This window comes from Diplotaxodon limnothrissa, linkage group LG10 (assembly GCF_057381915.1).
Source record: "Diplotaxodon limnothrissa isolate DT_005_m linkage group LG10, D_limnothrissa_male_GT1.1, whole genome shotgun sequence".
Classification (NCBI taxonomy): Eukaryota; Metazoa; Chordata; class Actinopteri; order Cichliformes; family Cichlidae; genus Diplotaxodon; species Diplotaxodon limnothrissa.
This window is the reverse complement of record NC_140605.1, coordinates 19,176,892-19,195,856: the sequence shown is the minus strand read 5'-3', so window position 1 is coordinate 19,195,856 and position 18,965 is coordinate 19,176,892. Positions and strand designations below refer to the sequence as shown.

Below are 18,965 nucleotides of genomic sequence, written 5' to 3'. Positions count from 1 at the left end.
GAATGTGCATCTGCGATCCTCTCAGTTCACAGGGCCTCCATCAGAGACAGCTCTTCCACAACGGAGGGGGGTGGTGCGTTATTGTGGAAGCCCACTACCTACAACAATCCTCTTCTGTGTCATCTCAAAAAATAGCATTAATAATTTTTTTTTTAACTTTAGGGCTCCCTTTTCTAACACCCCCCCCCCCCCCCCCCCCCCCCCCCCATCCCCTACGGTGGACACAGTTTTGGTTCTCTCCCAAACATCTGACAACCATTACATACAAATTTGTCAGCTAGAAAAAGACAAACAGAAAAGAGTTTTTTGTGGGGTTTTTCGTTGTTGTTTTTTTGCCTACACTCTCGACAGCGAGGCAGGTAAAGAGCACAATGTGGATCATTCACGTCCTTTTGTGTGTGGATTTGGGTGGGGGGAAGGTTTTAGTGTGATTTAAGTCTTTCATGATTTGGGGAGGGGCTGAGGCGTGCTCCTCTTCCTCTTACTTCTTGGTTGGCTGGCGGTATGGTGCCGTGGCACTCCCCCCTGAGGAGCTGCTGCTCCCATAGCCATTTGCTGCTGCTGCTGCATTTGGTGCTGCAAGAATTGCAACTGTTCAGTGCAAAAAGAAACATGGAAGAAGGACAAAAAAAATAGACTTCAGTATGTTACGACAAATAAGATAATGCAGAAAGAAATAATGATATTGACTTTAAGATTTATGTAAGCATCTCAAGCTCGTTTAACACATGTAAACTGGAATCCCTTGCTAAAACGTCGTCTAGCAGAGTGCCTTGTGTCGTACAACTGGCATGGGTTAGTGAAGCCTGATACATAGAACATACAAGAAGAGTGTGCGGAGAAACACAGGAGAGTGGTTAATGGGTTGCAGAGGGGAAGGAAGAGGAAGGAAGAGATAAGATTTGGGGCATGTCATGTTTTGGGGAGTGAGGCGGGATACAGTCAAGCAGCACCAGTGGCGTCTGGAAGACAAAAATTATTGGCTGTGATCCTGGCATAAAAACAAACAAACAAACATGCAGCTCAGCAAACCGTGCGTTGTGCTCAGAGTAAGCCAGCAACCTCAACTGGGCAAAAGAAAAAAAATCTTAACTCAGATTCATGCTTACAGTGGAACAACTTAATGTCTCTGTCGCAATGCCGTCGGCTACCTTTCAGCGGTCTGTTCCCAGTGACACAGTTTCAGAACCTGCTGCTAAATGGCTGTGCAAGAACATGCCTCCCACTCTGACACTTTGTTAGTTGTTGCCATTGGAAGTGCTGCGAGCTCTGGTGTGTGGGTTGCTGGAAGTACTGGGGCTACTGTGGTCTTTATCAAACAGCATAGTAACCAAACATACAACACAATATGGAGTGAATGGTGTTTATCTATAAAATGTATTTGAAAGAAGATTTTTATAAAAACTTATAATTATTTATTTATTTTAGGAAAATAATACGGTTTATACTAAAACTATCTCCGTATTATATAAAGGTTATGGATGGAAGCTATTTTTAAAATCCATTAACGTGATAAAAATACTAAATCTATATGTCATAAAGCTAGTTTACCTAATTCCCTCACACTTTATGGTGCAGCACAACAGAAGCCTGCAAGATAAATAAAAACAAGGAGAGCTGGTGGAAGCAGGTGTGTCTAATCTCAACAGCTCTTATAAACTCTATATGTGTATATGGATGTTAATGTTGCCGTATTACTTGGATCTGTGGCTGGTGCTGCTGCTGAAGCCTTGGAGAAGGCAGCGGGGGCCCAGACCCGTCCAGCCCACAGCCCAACTGGGACAGCACTAAGGTGGAGGGGAAGGGGAGGAGGGAGACAGGGAGCCCCAGAGGGAAGGACATGATGGCGAGAGGGAAAGAAGCAGCAGAAGAAGGAAGGGGGGGGGGAGTGTAAAGACAGGAAATGAACAAGTGAAAAAAGTAGAATATTTGCGAGGATTAGCGGGAGAGCAGGGGTGAGTTGTGGTTTCAGGAGTGCGTAAACACACACAGAGATGGAAGAGAGAGAAGCAAAAGCAAATGTTGCAGGGAGGCCAAAGATAAATGACCGTGTGCGTTGAGTTTTAAAAAGCGCATTATGGAGAAATAGCGTGAATTGGGAGATTCAGGGAATTTAGCGAATAGGGCAAATTGAGAAGAGGGACAGGAGGACAGTGTAGGAGGAAAGACAGAAGGGTGGGGGCAAAAAAAAACAAACAATTAAAAAAGAAAAGAGAAAATGTGGCAGAGAAGAAGGGGAAGTTGAGTCTCTCCTGTCAGATGTTACATGTTCCACTGAGAGGAACAATGGCTAACTTCAACAAAATGGTCATGTTTAGTTACAGACTGAGAGTCCTAACGAACAGTAATTACAGTCATGAATACATTAGTACATCTTATCTTATTAGTACTAGTTAGTGTCACGGTGTCATTTTGTTTAGGAACAGGTTAATGAAGAGAAATGTTTTGCGTGTGTGTGTGTGCTTGTGCGGCTCATACCTGCTGCCTGTGGAGACATGAAGCCTCCCACTCCCAGATTTATGACAGCCGTTTGCTGGTTCCCTAAACTTTGATCTGACCCCTGGTCACTCTATGAAGAAAGTCAAAGACAACACAAGGCTGTCACACACAACTGCCACCAAAGCAGAACATGTGACAGTAAATCACACACATATATGTGGGGCAGGGATAGCTCAGTAGGTAAAGTGGTCGCCCCATGATCGGAAGGTTGGCGGTTCGAATCCACTTAACGGCTACCCTGAGGTACCCCTGAGCAAGGTACCGTCCCTACACACTGCTCCCCGGGCGCCTGCTTAGTGGGCTGCCCACTGCTTCACTGAGTGAATGGGTCAAATGCAGAGAAAAACAAGTAATTTCCCCATGGGGATCAATAAAGTATCCATTATTATTATTATTATTATTATTATTATATATTTAAAAAACTTAAAAGGGGCAAGCAGTAGTGATTTTGGTTCCATATCGTTAGGAAGTGAAATGTTTTGGCAGTGGTTACAGATTCTGTACATCACGGCCGCTAGACGCCATTCCCTGTTATTCCAATCAGATTTGTTCAAATTAATCTTTTTTAAGATGCAGAGTGTCTCAATAACTATTAAGAGGTGTAAATATTTCGCAACGACTCAAATCCAAGCAGGATTTATCAGGTTCAGTAGTTTCAAATTGTTGTTCTAAAGCCATTATTCATTCGCCTCTTTAGGACTACATTTCTTTTGTATTTGTGACTTTTTCCTAGTCAGTCTGGCATGCAGCCCAGTTACTCCATCACATTAGTTTAATTATAGCCCTTTTCCCATTGTACCTACTCAGCTCAACTCAACTTGGCCTTTTAGAGTTTTCCATTAGTTGGCAGTACCTGGTGTACTTTTGTAGTACCTACTCGCCAATCTGAAAATGTGGCATCAACAGACCACATACAACCGACTGGCCAATCAAGTCCACTGGCGAGTCCTTCCCAAAAATCAAACCCAACATTTTTACAACACAGCAACGAGGGAAATGCCAAAAACCCAGCGTAGTACACCATCATCTCGATATCCTCCATTGCTGTGTTGTGTCGCATTAAAATGACGCCATGGGACTTTTGGCTGTGTTGCTATAATGACGGAAAACCCATTGAGATGGCACTCAACTGTAATGGAAAATGAATGAAATTGAGTAGAGCTGCGTTTAATCTAAAATGGTGGCTTGGATTTTTGTGAAGGAGTCGCACTCATGACTCATTGAGTGATGCCACTGATTGGCCAATCGGTCGCATGAGATCTGTTGATGCCACATTTTCGGATCGACTCAGATCGCTTGGATCCCTGGGCTGAATAAGTACTAAAAAGTACATGGCAGGTACTGCCACCTAATGGAAAACCCTAAAAAAACCAAGTCGAGTCAACCCGAGTAGGTTCAAGTGGAAAAGAGGCAGTACAGCGCTCCCTTTAAAACCATGCTAGTTTTCTCAGTTCACAGGTATGAATAGTTTTTGTATTCTATATTTTTTTAATAGGTGTGCCTAAGCTAACTAACTAAATGATGCCAAGCTACACATCTGTGAAGATGGACACTAAACATGACCAAAATCAAACCTCTCATATTTATTAGAAGATAATTTCTAACATCCCTCTGTTGCTGTAATTTAATTAAGATGTGTTCTTCTATACTATGAAAATATGGTGTTTGAGTCTCACCGTCTCCCCCCCTTGCTGCTGAGGACTGGAGGTGGCTGACTGACTCTGCTGTGGGGAGAACTGAGACAGCTGCTGCTGCTGCAGAGAATTAAAGATGAGAGGACCAGTGGGGATCTGAAGATGTAAAATACACACACCAACGAACAAAAAGTGGTGGAATAAAACACAGGGAAATGAGGATGAAGGACAGAGGGAAGGCAGAGGGAAAGGAATGATGCACACATAACCAAAAAGGGAGGAAAAAGGAAATGGAGCGTTAACAAAGAGATCGGCACTGATCATTACTACTATCAGACTAACAGAGCTACAAAGGACTATACAGGGAATGGCACAAGCAGTGATCCTCAAACAGGCTGTGTCTGCATTCAGATTACATCCTTTACTTCTTCTGCTGCTATTCCTCTAGCAAAAAAAACCTTTGCTAAGAGACTCTTAGCAGTTCAAGAGGTAAAGGGGGTAAAAATGTTATAAAGCTAAGTTGTTGTTCAGGCCAGGACATTGCATAACAAAAGATGCATGCCCCTTATTGCACTAAAGCACTTTCAAGGGTTTACACTACATTGCATATGCAATGAGGTGTGGGGAAATTTAAGCTGCTGATTTCACTATTTCAGGTGTGCCAACACAGGTGAAGATCAGGACTAAGTCACTATGCCAAACAAATACCCAGTGCATGCTACTGAAAGTGTGTTAAGACTAAACTGTAGAGTCATACCTGGAGTAGGTTCAGAGGTCTCAACCCAGCATTGCTATTCAGGCCAAAAGGACTCCCTGGAAAACAAATCGGAGTTACCACGAAACAGCGAGACAATCAGGGCTTTATCTTATCTCTTCTAATGTCATTAGACCCAGTCTTTTTTTTTTTTTTTTTACTGGACAGCTACACTCTCTAGAACTGGATTTAATTAAAAAATAACTCTGTAAATGTAATGCAAAGGTAATAAAAAGGGGGGCATAACTATGGAATCTTACCCGCCTGTGCTGCAGACTGCATGGTAGGCATCAACCCTCCAGTTGGCAGGATTCCACTCAGGTTTAAGCCTGTGCCCAGCATGGGATTGGAGCCACTCATCAAAGCCTGAGGACTGCTACACAGACAGTACAAGATCATTATTAAAAGTGACAGTGATCAGCAGGTGCTATGTGGCATTCGAGACAGTTTAAAATTATTACCAGACTGAGCTGACCACGTTGATGAAATTGAGCCCTGCTGGATTGGCCATGACCTGTGACGATGTGGTTCCTGTGGTGATGGATGTACCCATGGTGGGCAGGGGAATGGTCATGACGGGCAGCGTCTGGCTTAAAGCTAGCGGCTGTTGGGTAAAAGGCGTGAGGAGGGCATTCTGTGACTGGTTCTGAACCAAGGGAGGGTCTGAAGGGGTAGGGGTCACTGAGAGAGGAGCGGAGAGGGCATCAGGGGGGTGAGGGGTCGAGCATGGCGTATTGGTAGGCGTTGGGGTAGATGGCTTGGGGGTTCCCGATCCTGAAAGGGGGAAAGAGGGCCAAAATAGTACAACACTTTAACAAGACACAGTACTTTTCAGTCAATTAAAATCCATTATTAAAACTAAATTTAAATTATGAGGCACTAGTTATACCAAAACCTGATCCCCCTTTTAATGTCAATTTGCGTGACATCTTAGTTAATCCTTTGATAATACTTCAGAGAATAGGGCTTGCAGTTGTCCAGTATTATGTGTATTTGCTAAGCTCCCAATATGTTACTGTTTTTCCATTTTTGTCAACATAATTTATGAGAATATGTTCAAAAACTCCAAATTGGGAAAATTCAGAAGCTTAAAGCAGATTTAAAACATTCCAGAATAACTAATCGGACTCCAGCACTCACTCTGATTGGATCCCATTGGGGAGAGGGAGGCAGGTGACAGCAGGCCCACCTGGCCCAGCTCCATTGAGTGCTTTCTGTTCAGAGACTGGCTTTTGGCTGGAGGGGGTGTAGGACACTTAAGTAGACCACTGGTGGTTTGTGAACTATATGGATTACCTGAAAAATAAAGACATAACATATTTATAATAGAGATGGCACGATACCACTTTTTTATGTCCGATACCGATACTGATATCATAAATTTGGATATCTGCCGATACCGATATAAATCAGATCTAGCGTATTTTATAATCAATAAAACGTTTTTTTAATATCTTGCTGCTTTTTGTGTAAGTTCGTACTCAAGTTTAAAAAACAAAACAAAACTAAATCTATTCTGTTATACCTGTATGCAAAAAATACACTGCACCCAAAATATTTCATAGTTCAGCAATACTGATGAATCTAATAAACTTAAACCCTACACCATCCTCCCTATGCTGGTATTTTAAAGAGTAATTCGTGGAAATACTAAGCAACCTAACTAATAGGGTTGCCAACTCCCAGCAAAAAATATAAAAAAATAGGAAACCACCTCCACCTCATAATGCTTAATTGACATAATCGACTTTCATTTAATGCACGTGAAAAAAAAAAAGAAAAGAAAAAGAAATGCACAGAAATCAATAATTTTTCTACAATAATTAAATAGATTCAACATCTTTCTTCAACAGAATTGCAGACTGCACAGATGGTACCTTCCCAAAGGAAAAATTACTGTAGCTTACTAGGTTATAAATTGGACATAATAGTTCCTATATACAATAATGGATTTCTGTACATTTCACATCAGATGAAAACATTGGTTGTAAGATTCAGATAATTATTTATTAAAAGTTAGACATAACAATTAGAAAGAAAACTATGTCTTTGTGCCCCCCCTTCCCTGTTAATGTCCTACCAGCCGTCAGCTACGTAGAAAAGGATCCTGGTGTACAAAGTAATATTAAATAAATTTTAACAACAGATTATCAAGCTTAAACGTGCTGCTGTTGTTTATCCGCTGGTTTCCTCTTTCTGGTGCAAAGTGGGCGATAAATTAACAAGAGAGACGGACTCGCGACAGAAAAGCCGATCAGCCGATCATTGATCAGTTTCATGATTGAAGTAGCAGCAGGAGAGGGAGGGGGAGAGAAGAGGCAGTCGCTCCATATATCGGTTGTTAAGCTTAACGTGGGAATGCTTTACAAACATTCAGAGATGAACTTACACACTTAGTTTACTTCTCTGGGACAGCTTTCTCAGAGATTAAATGCTGGTTTGGAAGCACGTAGCGAGTCTCCAAATGTTCAACCAGACCGCCGACAGGTCGCGCAGGCCACAGTTGCTCTATCACGTGATGTATACGGCTCCGACGTGCTAAGGTTATGAGCTCGGTTACGTTATGTCGCAGGTTTTGTGAGATGCTTTTGTGATATTGAATGGATCAGATTACATTTTGTATTTCTCTCCGATATCCGATCCAGTAATTTAGGTCAGTATCGGACCGATACGTAATATCGATCGGTCCATCTCTAATTTATAATACTCTTTTCCAAAAAGAATGCACTATTAGAGCAGATCTGGTTCCACCTTTGCTGAGAATGACCTTGAACAGACTCAGAAACATGTTTGCAGTGCACTTAATGCCTCTCTTATAATGCAACTTAATTATCCTAAAGAATCAAACTATCAGATTTGCCTGCAACCCTTTTTTCCCTTCAAAGTAGCACACAAATACGGGGTGTTTTTAGCCACTAATTAAGGATTTGTGTGACGTCAATGAACAATCGCACTAGAAGTAGAAGTTGTACCTGAGGAGCTGCTTCCTGATCCTGACGGCAGTTTGATGGGAGGGGGCCGGTGCTTCACCCCTTTTCCCAACAGAGAAGTCTGGACCAGTGGAGAAATACCATCACCCTGCGTGTGACAGTTAAACCTGTTTTTTAGCCGCACTGCATAACAAGAGTAACCCAAAAGTAATGTTCTCATCTGCACTAATTCCAAATCACCAAATATTGATTAGTTTGACACATCTAAATCTCCCAGGCAAAGAAGTATGAATCTTCATGTTTACCTCATCTTTGCTAGGGGAGGGAGGCCCCTGACCCATGTTGCCTGAGTTATGGGACACTTTGACCTGACACTTGACGTCTCTCTCATACACTCCTTTGTACTGAGTAAGAAATCTGTTAAAAAGACAAAAACCTTGCATCACACTTTCTAACACCAGATCCCTAAAAAGTCTGTATGAATGAATGAATTTCTGAAGAGCAGCCCACAATGTGACTTACCGGTCCGCATCGATCTTTGAACCTATGAGGAAACTGTGAATGACACACAAAAAACGATGAAGATTAATTTAATCAAAGCAGCATTTTAAATTCAGTTTAATATAACCAGTTTGTCTTAAAGGTGTCCTTACGGAGGATGTATGAGCTTTAGGTCTGGACTGTCGTCCTCTGCTTTTGATTCTTTAGCACAGTAGATCTTCCCGTACACAAGCGGGTCTCCCATTGACTGGAAAATAGAAACCTTGGTCCTCTGAGCTTGGCCCCCAACTTCACACTCAAATGTGTAGTCATCTACAACTTCCTGTGTAAGGAAAAAAAAAAAATAAGAGGACAAAAAAATCTAATGACAAGAACACCTTAAATGGATGTGTGCAGTGACATTATATTTTTGTGCAAAATTTAGCAACTAAGTATTGTAATCATACAGTCCGTATATTTAATGTATGGTAGAACTACCTGTAGCATCTTCAGTTCCAATGCTACAGTCACAATAGAAATTGTAGATACTGGGAGAATAGTATTGCTAACTTGGTTTATATAAATATTTTGACTTTATATAATATTAACACATTAAGACATATTGAGAAGAAGCAGAGGTTGAAGAGAGTTGGGAGTAAGCAGTCTTTAATGTGGATATTAAAAGACACATTCCCTGTATTGAGCTTCAATTCTTTAACCTTCAGGCGACCAGATGACCCCAACTTCAAATTTATATTTGCCATTATCATGTTTTTAATGGTAAAATGTTACATGCCACATGTTTAACAATCTACTTCTCCAACGTTTTTTCCCCATTTTTAAAACAGAAACTAACCGATTGTTGTAGCAAAGGATAATGGAAACTAATGTGGAGTCATAATTTATGACTTTATATTTTAGTGTAATTTGTTGGTAATTAAGCTTCTGAGTTTTTTGTTTGTTTGTTTTTTTACACAAAATATTTTAAATGCAACACACTTCAAATATGATGCATGTCTAGATTAAACAGAAGCATGGGGACAAAGGCTGAACAAGACCCTGATGAACAAGTATTGCCTAAACAAATGAAAAATTGATGTAAATTTACTTGTAGAATTTGTGTGTTTTTTTTTTTAATTTATTTTATTTTATCACATAAAAATGACTGAAAACCATCATTAATCATATCAGAAAATTTTAGCAGATTTGTGACGGACAAGGAAATAGTACAAGCAACTGGATGTATTTAAAAAACACAGCATAAAAAGGTGACAGTAACAACCTCAGCTCGGTCATTTTATTCGTCAGTCCCACAACATTAAAAGTGGGACAACCTCCTTGTGGATAGGGAAAAAAATCAGTGGTTATCTGTGGACTGCATAATTTTTTTTAATTTATTTTTGCCCTTGAAGACCAATTGCAAGTAGCTGCACCATAGTTATCTCAGTTTTTTAGAGACTGGTTGCCTCCCACCATGTATCCTGTGCAAACACTTTGCAATTGCAAAGGCTGCTTGGTGGGAGAGATGTCTCTAAACACCTGTGGTCTGACTCAGACTGTAAGCTCAACTTATCTGTGACATCTCTTTGCAATAGGAGACTCGGCTCAGCTGGTTAAGTAAATGCATAAAACCAAGTTGCAGAGCACCTTTATCACTTTCCAGTTAAGCTGCCATCCTGCAGAAACTGTGTCACTATTTGTGAAAGAACTACACTGTAGAGTGTGAGAATGTAAATGTTTGCTTTTCTTCCTTTAAAGAAATAATTACCATTTTAAACAAACACTCCTTGCTTATTTCTGACAGCAAACAGCCATTAATGATCTCAACAATGTAAGGTTATCTGCTGCAAAACTTACCTCAGCAGGCCAGATCACAGTTTTATGTTCAGAGCTTGCCAACTGCAAAGACCTCTCAACCACAGCGTACTTTTCCACCTAAATCAACATACATATAAAACTGTCTGTTACAGGATGCAAATTTCATTGCCAAGCAATCACTTGTGTGGTATTAAGTGTTTTTGTTTTTTTTATAAGTAGTGTTGGATCAAGTATTTAAGTGTGGGTTTTATAAAAGAGCCACTCACATCAATTTCCTTGGGCACAGTTAGTTGGCAGTTGTTCTGCTTCCACATGTCAACACACTGCAAGAGATGATAGTTGACAAGCCAGAACAACAGGAAGAAAAACAGGAGGTGTTAGAGAAAATCTGTGAGAATTAAGTGACGTGAGATTTTTGTCAACGATAGTTAACGGTAAAGAGGAACACACCAGAGTACTGACACACCAACTTGTTTTCACCTATTGTTCTAATGACTCCCTTTGGGTTTAGTCGATAATTTAGAAAGATGTAAATAGACAAAAAAAATGGGATCTGTGCTTTGGGACACAGTGAATAGACCCGAGATTTTACCATGGCTGTTATGCAAAGTAACATCATCTACAATTATATTGTCATAACAAACAGGCGAATGATTCTCATTTACGAAAACGTCTGCCAAATTTATGTGTCACGTTTTCATGTAAAACTGTAAATGATCACAAAAGTATCAGCTTTTAGAAACATTCAAAAACACAGAAAGTGTCAGTGAGATAGAAGCTCATCCAGCTCGTGAGCCATCACAATTCAGAAGTGATTGTGCAGAATTAAGGTTATAAGTTCTGTTGTCACTGATTGGCTGTGTAATCTAACGAGGATTTAAATCCACTAAGAAATCAAAGAATCTTACAAATAGTCATATCCAGAATTATTAATTATTATTCTTTCACTAAAATCTGACAGATCAAGGAGGAGTAGCAATTCTTGTGAATTGTGGAGGGATGGAACAGACAGATACCTCACCGTTGAATAAACTTATAGGGCCATTGACTGGATGAGCTAAAAACAATTAATGCAGCAATCAAATTGAAACAAATTTTTGGCATTTATCTTAACTCTTCTGTACAAAAGGTCAGATATCCTTGAGCTATATCTTCCCAATGAAGCAGAAGATGCTCATATTGGTGCCACAGCAACTCTGTTATAAATACGGCTGTACCTCGAATTTCCAGGTCAGTGTTACTTTTTTTTTTTTTTTTGCCTGTCCCATTTGGTTCTTTAGCCGTCAGAATTGTTGTCTGAAGACCAACAAGGATACCCAATGGATTTACTTTGCCAAATGGATCATCACGGCCTTGCCGTATTGGTCCATTTGATCAACCTTTGTTGTTATTATTTATTTTATTTTATTTTCAGTTGTTACAGACGGGGCAGACATGAAAGAAAGAAAGATGAAGGAAAAGAAAAACAGAAGGGAAGCGGGACAGTGAGAAAGGGTACTTAAAAAGAGAAAGAAGAGGAAAAAAAATCTCCTGGGTCACCTGTTGAGAGAAAAAGAAGAGAAAACAAGCAAAAAAAAAAACAGCAACATCAATCTAGCTAAGTGTAAACAGCAGTAAATACTAAATGTTCAATGTTGTTGTGTAGCAAGCAGGACCGACAGCGCACAATGTGCTTGGAAATAGCAGCCAATAAAGGTGTAGTTTATATCCCTCCTCTGCACCCTGGTGACACACCCGCACCCCAAGGCCCTACTTGTGTGGGTGGGTGTGTTGGAACAGGAAGAGGGAGGCAGCCGGGGATGGGGAGGAAAAGAAGGGAGGAGCAAGATGCCCCTCCCTGGGGCCAGCTCCCCCGCTGACCCCAGTAGGCACCCCCGTCCTTCGGCACCCACCAAGGCAGGGGAGCCCAGGCCCATCCAGATTGGGGCCTACGGCAGCAGGACCGCCCAGCCCCACAGGACCCGGGGCAGCCCACCTGACCCCACCGCATAGGAAACTGTACCCACCCTAACATTCAATCATCTCCCAGACTGCACAAGACAATAGACACCCAGGTTAAGTTTATTCTCCACCTCTCCTATGACTCTCCCCCACCTGCAGAGTGGACAAGGATGGAACAAACTCCCTGTCAGTTGAAGAGCCCCCTAGTTAGGCCGATGCGCCAGAGGCCCCCATGCACCCACCCGCCCACAACCTCGGCCCCCAAGGCCCAGCCAGAGCCCTAGCACGGAGGCGAAGCACCCATGAACCCCAAGCCCCCACGCCTGCCCCGCATCCACTCAGGGGCAGCCAGGCTACCAGACCAGTAACCTACGTCCGCCAGCACAGACCCTCCCCCCCAGCCCTGCTGCACGCAGCCACAAGGAAAACACCTTGGTGCAGCTACTTGCAGAAAAGGTCAGTGTTACTTACTAAATGACATAGTTACAGCGGGAAACGCAGCATCAGAACTAACTGTGCTGTCTTTGAGAAGGGCTTTCTCAGAGTCAATCACGCGTAGCCTAGAGGCTACCAAAGCCTCCAGTGGATGTAAAATACTGCACCAACAGTGCTAACAAGACACATCATATTTCTCCCATATTAGGTTCTCTTCATTGGCTCCCTGTTAGAATTGAATGAATTGAATTTAAAATTCTTCTCCTAAAATACAAAATCTTGACCAATCAGGACCCATCATATCTTAAAGGCCTCTTAGTATCATGCTATCCCAAAAGCACACTTTGCTCTCAAACTGCTGGCTTACTTGTAGTTCCTAGAATTCCTTAAATTAGAACAGGAGACAGTGCCTTCAGCTATTAGGGCCCTCTGCTGTGAAACCAAATCCCAGTTTGGATTCAGGCCCTCACCTTCCACGTAACCTGATGTGTACCTCCCGAGAAATGCAACCACACTTGGGGCTGACGCAGCATGACTGGCGCGGATTATGGCATATGTCTAAGAGGGGATTGCAGTTACACTGCAAGTTACAATGTTACAACGTAGATTTCCTGCATGTAGATTTCATAGATTTCAGACTAATGCCTGAACTAAAGCACAATTCAGGCATTCGTCTGTGTTTAGTTTTATCTCCTTTTTCGCTCTCTTTGCTCCCTGACCCTGATTCTGCTGGAGGCTTCTTTAAATATTTCCTTCCAATTGTCCCAATTTCTTGATCATGAGGGGGATTGCCTCATTGTTGGGGTTTCCTCTTGAATACCGCAAGGTCTGTAACTTGTGATTTGAAGCGACATAAATAAACCTGAATTGAGGGGCATGGCATAAAAAAATGGATCACCTGCATCCATTATAATAACATGGACCCTCAGGTTTTACACAAACTTGTGGAGTACATACTGTTAATAAAGCCAAATGGAGGAGACAAAATACAAGGAGATACAAATATAATCTATAATAAAGTAGTAGTAGTCCCAGTTCATACTTTTGGACCTTGATATATACTCTACAAACTGTGTGGATGTTTCCCACTTACGTTTCCGATCTTTGAGATCTTCAGGTCTATGACAGGCGCGGGTTTCCTCTCTTTTCTTCTCTGTAGGTAGTCGTAGAGTCGTAGCTGTGGTGGTATGGGAAGGTGGGACAGCTCCTGCTGCCTGTTCAGTGCAGCCCGAGAGTGCCTCTTGAAACACCTACAAAGCAAACAATTAACGCGTGTTAACAAAACCAAGGTCTTTGCTTCATTTATTGGCTTTTTTCCTTTATACAGTCACAGAGCTTGCACTTCCCTGCCTTCAATTTCACAAAATAAACATCCGTAAATGAGATCTTTATCCTGGCATAACCGATTTCACACTGAGCTGGCTTCAACCTAGATGAGCATGAGAGGGTATTCAATACCGTTTCATGGAGCGAGTGTTCATTTTCTGTTTGTTGTAAAGCAGGCGGTTAGCTGTGCAAGTAACAGAAATGGAGGGGTCCAGGCACAGAGGTTCAGCTGTAGCCAAAATCAACTGACTTTCCAACTGCAGTTTGTCATCCTAAAGCAAAGAGAAAGGACATGTTACAGAAAACACCTGAGCCTGGAAAATTCTGGGATGGAGCACCACACTAGTAACTCCAAATGCACTTTAAATGAAAACACACAACTACATGTTTCAGATAAAACATACTGAACAATACTTTACCTGTGTCCACTTGTGGTGGTCACTGGTCATGGCATGGACATCACAGATGAGAGTCTGCAGGGAAACAAAGTTGTTATGAATATAATGTAAGTCAGATTTATTGTGCTAAAGATCTAATGTGGTTTTCCACTCATGCCTCCTCATAATCTTATTCTGTCTTTACCTGCATGGTTGGCCGCAGTAGGATATGTCTGCTCTGATAGGTGGGAATCTTGGTATTACCAGACTGCCGGTAGTCTCTGACCTCTACTATTACACAGCCACAGTGGAAGATGTTCACCTGACACACAAAGCATGACCGAGAGGTGGTTACAAACACAGGGAGCTCATTAATCAAAATAGAAACCTTACATGGTTCTTAGCTCTTTATATATTTAAGCAGAAATGTGACACTTTTGCACCATCTTTTGTTTAAAATGATTGGATTTCAAAATGCACCACGCTTGCACACAACCTGTGATTTCTCCAACAAATCCACCAAAATAGGAGGCAACTCCTCAGCGTCGAGGTACTCCAGCAGTTCTCCTTCTTCATATGGCAGGCGAATGGTTTCAGAATCTAGAAAGTAACACAAACATGCAGGTGAGACAACTGCAGCACAAAGAGCCAAAAAACAAAACCCAACGGTCAATGTAATGATCTAACTTGACTTACCAGATCCATTTTTGCCCCTGAGCATTAAAGAATAGCCTTCATTCCCAGGGTACAGATTGACCACCAGACATGATACAGACTCCTGAGACACCAGCTTCTCCAGTAGATTCACATTCCTCCTCAAATTCTTCAGAGAGACAGCAAATGAAACACACAAAAGGCAAATTCTCCTCATTAGAAGCACAAACCTTATTAGTTATACCTGCTTAATGGCATTTAAAAAAAAAAATTTTTCTTAAAAAAAAAGAAAAAAGATATTTCTCTTGTGGCGAGTGCTACAGAACCAAGGACTCCTCGAAGTGAAGCCTAAGATGCCCCCCCCCCCCCCCAAAAAAAAGAAGAAACATGTATACAGATTAGCAGCAGTGTCTCTTTCCAAAGAAAAAGAAGAAAATCCACAAACCTTGTCATAAGCAACTTAACATAGGGTCTATTTTACCTTTCTTTCTTTCTTTCTTTCTTTTTTTTCCTTCAATGAAAAAGCAAGCATGCCACTAGGGAGGACGACTCCGTAAATGATTATATCCTGTCATGCTGTTACTGGCAATAATCTCTTATCACAGCTAGATATAGACTTCCTTCTTCAAAGTTATGTAGTGAATGTGGTTAGTTAGAGGGAAAGTAGTTCCTGCAAGAGGCTGCTGAACAACATTTTTTGTTGTTGTTTTTTGAACAATTGGTGGGGTTTAGGTTACGATTTATTTGAGAAAAGACATCTTAAAAATCTGACAACTCTCATCAAAACAATCGAAACAACAAAAGAAAAAGTATGTCAATCTATTCTTGAACAAATTGTCTCTCTAAGAGAATTTTTAACCAACAATTTTCCTCCCCAGTGGCATGACAATTTTAAATAAAAAATACACAAATAAAATAAAAGGTACTTTGAAATGCTCCCTTATTCACAAGAGGTTGCCACAGCAGGTAGCATGTTGGATTTGGCAGATCTTTACGCTGGATGACCTTCCTTGCTCAGCCCTAAAGAAATCTGTGTCTACTCCCCAGATCAAACCAAGAATCTTTAACTTGTTTGGCAAATTTGTGAAGCAGTAATATACAGATCCATTAATTTATAAAAATGATAGAATGTGTATTCTCCAATGAACAAATACGAAAGCCAATTTAGATATTCCTGAGCTAATGTTTATAATACTTTAATAAACATGTACATGCTTATTCCTATATTATTTAAAGATAATAATGTGAGTTATGTCACGTTAATTCAGCAGGTTTCGCAGTAAACAAAAGCAGGAACCAACTGTAAGTTCTGGATCCACAAGTTACTGGGGTAAATAACTGTTACAAAATTGTTGTTTCTCTAACTTTACTACAGCTAAAACGTGTTTGTGCAGGTGACGGGAAACAAAGCGGTTTTGTGTCGCAAACAAAAAAAAAATCCACTTTTTCCAAATCATTCCCCAAGCTTGGTTTTAAGTAAGGTTTTATTAGATCCAGTAATTACCAAGTAACAAGTGAGTCATGGTGCATAACACAAACCTTTAACTCTGGCTCTTTCTCACATTCCTCTATGTAGAGCTCATAGAGCTTCTGGTACAAACTCTTCCTCCCGCCAGATGAAATTCTTCGTTTGGCTGGTCGTTGTCGAGCACTTTCAACAATGTACTGAATAACAAATAACACACGCGTTATTAATGAATAATGGGGCAGGAAAGAACTTAATAACACGATGAATAAATTGTGCTTCATGTTTCTGAGTACATAGTTTAAATTTATTTCAGAGCAAAAAAAACAACAAAAAACAGTGGTTATATTACCTCCGCTCGATCCAATGCATATTCCAAAACTTGTTGCTTTGGGGGATAAAATTAAAGTGAAACAGATCAGCAACAGCTGGAAGTCACAGACCAATAGAGATCGGAATCTCACATGAAACACTACAGCAGGAGTCCTTTGTCTATGTAGAGATGAATGAACTGACAGAGATTAAACTTACCATTGTGGTCCACCGCCAGCTGCGAGCTGAGTGACGGTAGACGATGCTGTCCTTTCTGACCCACACTGTCACCTTCCTAAAGTGACCATTCACAGCCTGCACGGCAACACAACAGAGGACACGCAGGCAGCGTGAAGAGAAAACAAAAACACAGATTACTGGTACATTCATAGAGATGCACTCAGTGTGTTGCTGGCACGCTGGTAAGAGAGTGCTGATGCCAAATCATCCAGCTGACACTCAGCGATGCCACACACAAGCAGCTGCAAGGACTGAGGAGCCAAACTGTTCCATCTAAGTTCTTTTACCATTAGCTTATATTTTAAAATGCAATAACAAAGTAAACGTGACCACACGATGTGTCAGAGTTAATACAACAAAACGGCAAAGGTTAGTGAACTCTGGTGACTGTGAGCCCAGCCAAGAGAGAGCAGCTGAATAGCAAGAACTCGTTGATGCCTGACCGTTGGGCTAACATAGCCACCGTTAGCATGCTAGCCCGTTCCGAGTGGGCAAAGCTGTAAGTTACAAGCTACGCTGCCAGGCTCACGTCTTCCGAGACACAACCCGAACAAGCGACGACAGTCTAAACAAACAGAGTCGACTTGCCTTTTAGATTGCATAGCGGTCGACTGTAGCTCCGATGTAAGAAAACGAAATGAAATTGAAATATCGGTGTCTTCATTGAAAAAAAGTCGGAGCAGCAGCCATTTTCTTCCAGTGTGTCAACAACAGCTAAACTTCCGGTTTGAGCAGCTGTGGGCGGAGCCATACTGAGCGCCTACAAAGTTGCGCGTACTCTTGGACTTATAGGTATATTTATATATTTACAATAGGCTATAACTGTTCATAAATAGAGGCTGTCCCAAACTTTAAAGCAAGCACATAACTAGTTGCAGATGTAGACCTCTGGAGGTTTCAACTTTATTTACTTTCATTACTTCAAGCAGTTAATTTCATAAGTGAATAAGTTCATAAAAAAGCAAAAACATGTTGTAAATGCATCTACAGTTACATGTCTTATAATATTGTATATTTTTAAAGGTTTTTTAAAAAAACAAAAATGTTGCTAGGCTAAATTATACCTAATGTACTATGTCACCTTTATTACTAAGCTTAAATATGTTTTGTTGATCTTTTGTTTTTTTTCTGGTTTTTTTTGTCAAGAAATAAAAAAAAACAAAACTAAAAAACAGCTCTTATGATAGTAAAGGTTGCTGACTCCCCTGACCAGACACATTTGCTTTTTTTTTTTTTTTGCAAAATATATGATTAAATTAATCTGAAGATTATAGTTTACATCTTGATATGAAAGTGGTGGAAAAACAAATGTGTGCAACTGCTGATTAGCCAATGCTATCAATTTAAAGGATGTTAGTAAAATAGAATTCTTTAGAACTGCGGACTGAACACAAACATCCCCCCAAGGCAGCTCACTCTCTGGGCAGCATCTACTTTTAAGGGAATTGTTTTATAATGTTTATATATTCGTTTTGTTTCCAATGTTATATTTAAAAATACTTTAAGAAGTTTGTAGTGCAGTAAAAACCTGATAAAGGTGGTATGACAGATGTTTACTTTTATTACCAAACATTATGTATTAGGTAATGGATAATAGGTACTAATTACGTACTAATTTTTAAATAACTGGACATAAACGACTTAAGCTTATGTAACTTGTTTATTTCTCAGCTCATTCTCTTTCTCTTGACAATACTTCAATACTTTATTTAGAGATATAACACAAAGAAGGAAAGGCAAAATGTGAAATGTAAAACTGAGGTCAGAAGTCAAATGTTACATGATATTTGGATGCAAACAATATTGTGATATTTACATCATTTCATACATGTTCCCAGTATAAACAGAGAAGGATAAAATAAATTTTATTCAATTCAATTTTATTTATACAGCGCCAAATCACAACAACAGTCACCTCAAGGCGATTGTAAGGTAGACCCTACAATAATACATACAGAGAAAACCCCAACAATCATATGACCCCCCCTATGAGCAAGCACTTTGATGACAGTGGGAAGGAAAAACTCCCTTTTAACAGGAAGAAACCTCCAGCAGAACCAGGCTCAGGGAGGGGCGGGGCCATCTGCCAAGACCGGCTGG

The 18,965-nt window shown here is 40.7% G+C and overlaps 1 protein-coding gene across 1 annotated transcript; it reads right to left on the bottom strand.

The window, feature by feature from the left end:
• Positions 1-238: 238 nt before the first annotated feature.
• Positions 239-17,554, bottom strand: supt20h (SPT20 homolog, SAGA complex component). The gene is made up of 24 exons (XM_085363824.1): positions 17,454-17,554; positions 16,845-16,940; positions 16,666-16,701; positions 16,388-16,513; positions 14,891-15,017; positions 14,691-14,794; positions 14,400-14,516; positions 14,237-14,290; positions 13,950-14,089; positions 13,585-13,741; positions 10,382-10,438; positions 10,155-10,232; positions 8,471-8,640; positions 8,340-8,372; positions 8,123-8,234; positions 7,860-7,965; positions 6,028-6,183; positions 5,349-5,661; positions 5,148-5,263; positions 4,891-4,946; positions 4,176-4,289; positions 2,479-2,569; positions 1,699-1,787; positions 239-591 (listed from the first exon to the last, which is right to left on the bottom strand). The coding sequence occupies exons 2-24, from the start codon at positions 16,845-16,847 to the stop codon at positions 442-444; spliced, it is 2,505 nt and encodes an 834-aa protein (XP_085219950.1). The 5' UTR covers positions 16,848-16,940; positions 17,454-17,554; the 3' UTR covers positions 239-441.
• Positions 17,555-18,965: the final 1,411 nt, after the last annotated feature.